The 6,000-nt window shown below is 37.8% G+C and overlaps 1 protein-coding gene across 1 annotated transcript in view; it reads right to left on the minus strand.

The window, feature by feature from the left end:
• Positions 1-5,288, minus strand: part of bpgm (2,3-bisphosphoglycerate mutase) — a 37,647-nt gene extending 32,359 nt beyond the window's left edge. Inside the window, exons 1-2 of the mRNA XM_063072126.1 lie at positions 5,173-5,288; positions 631-1,272 (exon numbers count right to left, since the gene is read on the minus strand). Of these exons, the coding sequence (XP_062928196.1) occupies positions 631-1,228 (598 nt within the window). The 5' untranslated portion in view covers positions 1,229-1,272; positions 5,173-5,288. The remainder of the gene's footprint in view (positions 1-630; positions 1,273-5,172) is intronic.
• Between the last annotated feature and the right edge of the window lie 712 nt (positions 5,289-6,000).

Consider the following 6,000-nt stretch of genomic DNA (forward strand, 5'->3'; position numbering starts at 1 on the left):
CTTTGCTTCAAATAGCAAGCTCATTCAATGAACAATTACCAAGGGACAGGCTGACCCTCAAGAGGAAAACAAGTAGATAAAGTTCTAGAACAATCAATTTTGAACAAGTGCAAGCACTCAACCTAGAGATAAAAAGTAAAAAGGCAAGGAAATCAAATCATTCAAACTAATCTTTAGAATTTTAGCATTTTATTTCTGTTTACTCACACTCTCCAGTTTCTTCATGATAACTGGAATTCTCCATAGCATCAGAGAAGTTAGAAATACAGCTAAATTTTCAGCAATCTCTCGAGGATTTGCTCCACACTCCTGTATACCCAATAATACAATTAACTCCAACACATTTCATCTCAGCAATTGTTCTGAAACTAAATTTTTGTACAGCTTTTTTTTTTGACTGTCGCGGTAGAATTCCCAGAACACATTACCTTGCTTGTTTCTCTTACCCATGTGGCCCACTTGATCACAGAGGCCAATGGAAAAGTGCTGCAGCCTATTCTTTTCAAAGTAGGAGCTCGCCAGTTGTAAGAAAGCAATCAATGAGCCTACTTCATTCCAACATTCCATGCCAAAGCACAACAGATATTGTGATGCACAAATAAAAATACATTTTAAAAATTGCAATTTTACCTTCCAGGTGTTTGAGCAGAGCCCTGGTACTGTTTCCATGAGCAGATATTAGGATGCATTTCCCCTTTTTTACTTCTGGAGCAATCACTTCATTCCAATACGGTAGCAATCTATCAAGAACCTCTTTCAAACTCTCAGTTTTCGGTAGCTTGTCTTTCGGAACATCACAAAAATTGTATCTTCGGTCATTGTAAATTTCATGGTAGGAAGGATGTGATTCATCAATAGGAGGAGGGGTGACATCGTAACTTCTTCTCCAAAGTCTAACTTTTTCTTCTCCATGAATCGCGGCTAACTCTGCCCGGTTAAGACCTATCAATGCACCATAATGACGCTCATTGAGACGCCACGAACTTTCTATCTGTACCCATTCTTGCTCCATTTCATGCAACACATGCCATGCAGTTTGAATAGATCTGCTCAAAATGGATGTAAGTACAAGATCAAATTTAAATCCTGCTTCTTTCAGAACTTTTCCACATGTTTGGGCTTCTTTTATGCCATTTTCCGTCAATTTCTGATCAACCCAACTGCAAAACCGGTTTTCTTTATTCCAGGCACTTTCACCATGCCTTAACAATACAAGCTTGAATGTCATGTTGATTCAAAGGTCTCAAATTCAGTGCACAAATTCAAAGATCTCTGCAAAATAGGGACAATAAAACTGTTAGAGATACTGCAACACTTAAATATCTTGGATTTTAATCTTGCACAGAACTGTAATCATTATAGGTTGGATACACATCTTAATGTATTAAAAGCCCAGCAAGTTTAAGACACAGAGAGCCTTCCTTATGGGGAGAATATGAGATAGCTATTTTTGCATCGGCAAATACCTTAAGTCACTATACTATATTTAAATAGTTTGCTATTTTAAATCTAGTTAAAAAAAGATCAAAATTCATTCTGGTACAGATATTTAGTGCCCTAGTAGCTTAGTGAATTAAAACTCATACACTCATCCCACAATGTAATATTGCACTTCTCCAATTTGGTCCCCCCACAAACTTTTCCACAAAGTTATGTTACAAAGTAATTGCCAGGAAATTGAACAGAGGAAAAAAAAATGCAAAGACACAAAGGCTGCAAGTTCTGAAATCTGGGACAACGATCTGTTGGGAGAATTCAATAGATCAAGCAGCATCTGTAGAGGGTGAGGTAGAGAAATGAATTGTCAATGTTTCAGGTCATAACCTTGCATCAGATGTTGCTCAACCCATCAAATTCCTCCAGCAAATTGCTCACTACTGCTAACTTGGCCGAAAAGGTATTGGAAATAGGATACTAAAATGTGACCTGCACCATATCCTTCTTGACCCACCTGCTCTAGTTAACTGCACATCAATACGACGATCTCAACCTTTAAACACACACTTGCCTCATAGCAGCAAAACACACAGGACCACGGCAGAAGAGAGTAAGGGACAGGAGGTCTCAGATTCACTCAAAGGGACTTGGAAATCCTCAAGGGGTATATGAGGAGTCATTGATAACTTTGTGGCCTAAGGTGGAAGGAGTCAATTTTAGAAAACCTAGCACATTTATTTTTCAACAGTCCCCTCCTACATGTACACACTTAGTCCAGCGGTCGTGGACCATACAGATCCCTTCTTTGTAGAAGTGGTCCATAGCAGGGGTGATTGATAAGTTTGTGGCCTAATGTAGAAGGAGATGAGTTCTCGTTTTATGCATGTGCAGTTCAACTCTGAGTGAAAATGCAGAAAGTTTGAAGTGTTTCCTCATCTCCTTCTACCTTAGGCCACAAACTTATCAATCACCCCTGCTGTGGACCACTTCTGGAGGTCCAAGATGCCGACTTCTACAAAGAAGGGATCCGAATGCTCCACGACCACTGGACTAAGTGTGCAAATGTAGGAAAAATAAATGTTCTAGGTTTTCTAAAATTGACTCCTTCTATCTTGGGCCACGAACTTATGAATCACCCCTCGTATAGCACACACCGGGATGAAGTGTCTGTACACCAATGTGACCTTAAGACCTGGCAGTGTAATCATATTAAGAGCTGGACAAGTAATAGACACAGAACATCTGATGCCCTTGCAACTCAGTACTTCGTCCAAATAATGTCCAATATTAAGGACCACCAATTCAGTTTCCTTATTGATATTTGACTAAATTACATGGATTAAAAAAGTCCAGACAGTAAACTATTATGTCACCATATCTGGTGGGGCTGTCTTGCTGAGACTGGTGCCACCCAGGCATTGCAAGGGAAAACTGGGATATTGGCTGAAAAATATAACTCTGTGACACTAGCCATCATGCTATTGATTATGGTAGACCTCCCCAAATTATGCTCATTCCCAAAACATAAAAAAAAACAAAATTTACTAAATTTACTGAATTTAAACTGAGATTACTAGCTGAAGCATTAGCATTATTAGCATTCCCAGTCAGCTGTTTAATTTAAATACACCATTTGAAAATGCAAAAATGTTACATTTGAGGTTTTGTCTTTCAAAACAAATCAGCATTCTCTACAACCATGACAAGATAACCCCCTCATTATTATAGAATAAAACTCAAACTGATAAAACAAAGTTAAATAACACTGAGCCAACAGATAGAAAATGGTAAACTCTTCAATTTACAAGTCGATTGATAGATTTATTTTTTAAAGAGTGGAGATAATGAAGGTATATGGAGTTAATACAGGAAAATAGCAGTGGGAAACAATGTCATGACCTTTACAAGCAATAATTACAATTAACAACAAATTGCAAAATCACCACTTCTAGAGGAGTTATTCATTTTGTCCCCTTATGAATATTGGGACAAAAAAAAATAAGAACTGCTTTAGAGTAAATCCCATTATTACAAGGAAAATTAATACCTTTGATTTTATTGACACATATGCAGAAGGAACAATGTTAATAAAGAAATAGAAATGCACTAATAATGCACTAGGTCACAACTTGAGTTCTATAGAATTAAGCACTAAGCATATATAGACAAAAATAAGTTGCCAGGGAGAAGGATGGGTGTGAAGGTCAATCAAAGGGATGAAGAGCAAGAAACAAAACATGACAAAATTTATTATCAAAATACACATATGTCACCATACACAGCTCTAAGATTCATTTTCTTGTGTACATACTCAATAATCCATAATAGAATAATAGCCATAACAGAATCAATGAAACACCACATCAACTTGGGCATTCAACCAGAGCGCAAAAATAAGAAAGAAAGAAATAATAACGAATAAGCAATAAATATAGATAACATGAAACAAAGAATCATTAAAACTGAGTCCATTGGTTGCAGGAACATTTTAATGATGGGGAAAGTGAAGTTATCCTCTTTGGTTCAAAAGCCTAATGGGTGAGGGGTAGTAACTTTTCCTAAACCTAGTTGTGAAAGTCCTGAGGCTCCTATACCTTCTCCCTGATGGCAGGAGCAAGAAGAAAGCATGACCTGGGTGGCAGGGGATACCTACTAACAAATGCTGCTTTCTTGAAACAACATTTTGTATAGATGTGCTCAGTGATGGGGAGAAGCTGTGATGGACTGGGCCATATCCACCACTTTTTACAAGATTTCCATTCAAGGCCCCAGCATTGAAATGTTTCGATACCAAGATGTGATACAGCCAGTCAATATACTCTCCACCACACATATATAGAAGTTTATCAAAGTTTCAGAAGGCATACCGAATCTTCACAGACTCTTAAGGAAGTGGAGACACTGTCATGCTTTCTTCAACATTGCATTTACATGCTAGGCCCAATACAGGCCCTCCAAAATGATAGCACCAAAGAATTTAAAGTTGCCAACCCTCAACACCTCTGCTCCTCCGATGAGGACTGGCTCACAAATAAATTATATTTATTATGACAATATAGTAATAGGGAGTTTAGAGTAACAATATAGAAACAGGGAGAATGCAATGTTCTTAACTGAAATTTATAAGGCAATCATGCAAATAGAAAGCAAACGTTAATATATGAAAGAATAAAAGCAATGGCAGAACTGCAAGATGGATAAACTGTATCAACACATCAGCTTACTAGACCCTATCCTATCATCAATATTTCCAGTTGTTCTCTTCACCCTTCCTTCTCCCTACAAGGTAAAACACACTCACTTTCTAAATTTCCTCAGCTTGATGAAAGGATATGGAACTGAGATTAAGTAGTTTTTCTCTCCACATATCACTACCTGACAATGGGTATTTCAAGCATTTTTTATTTTGTTTTATTTCAGAGTTCCAGCATTAGTATTTTGCTTTTCAATTTTAAAAAATATTTCAACATTAAAAATAACTGTCCTTTTCTCAAAACATAAACAGACATTGAGCAAATTGGAAACGTTTTTTGGAAATTATATAAGTTTATAATATGGAATGCATACATGGAACATATTTCCCAGTTTTCACTTCTACCCCACAAGCGCTACCCTCACGCCCATCCCACCCTACCCCTTCCCCTTATTGCCATACCTCCTTCCCACCCTCATTTCCCGATTTATTTTCTCTTCCCATTCCCCTTTCCTCCTCCCACCTATAAACCACAGACTTACATGCACGTCCCTGTTTACAAAAACCTGTCCACTGTCGCGCCACCCGATCGATACTGTACTACTCATGCGCAGTCGCCGCTGCCTCTGCCACTTCTTCTACTCCAGTTTCCGTATCCCAGCAACCAGCGCAGCCAATCAGAGCTCTCTGCTCAATATTCTCCAAGCGAACCAATCAGGATGCACGTCACGTCTCGTCGTTTGCCAACTATTAAAGGTGGCTTCATTTGAAATAAATGGTGGGTGGACTCTACAGGATAAAACTGCAAATGCTGGAAATGTAAAATAAAAGTAGGAAGTACTGGAAATTCTCAGCAAAAAAGGCAGCACTGTGGAGAGAACCTTCGTATGATAGTTCATATCTTGAAATTGTTTTCAACATCTTCTGTTTCTAAAATGGCAAGAGCTTGTGAAGAAATAAGTGCGAGTGTGCATGATTGATGAAATATTACAGATAATTATTTATATACAATTATGATATACATAGAATAAAATTTATATAAAACAACTATAAGTATATATTGTAATTTAAAACATTTACTTGCTTTGTTTCTGATATTTTAACTTGGTAATAAGTGCATCAGGCAAATGTCACAGTTACCAGAGGTCTGGACCCATCAATCTGCATGCACCATCTACATTCCCTAATAGTTCTCTTCATGTGGCACATTTAAAAACCTGGGCAAGTGCAAGGAGGTCCCAGGAATGTTTCATTTGGATAATATCCGAGCAGGACTGACAATGAAAACTCACTGCAAGTCCACATTCTCTTGCAGTAACTTTGCATTGGACACTTTACAGCCGACATATAAATGGAAAGCACGTTTCATT

The sequence above is a fragment of the Mobula hypostoma genome, chromosome 20, assembly GCF_963921235.1.
Source record: "Mobula hypostoma chromosome 20, sMobHyp1.1, whole genome shotgun sequence".
NCBI lineage: Eukaryota > Metazoa > Chordata > Chondrichthyes > Myliobatiformes > Myliobatidae > Mobula > Mobula hypostoma.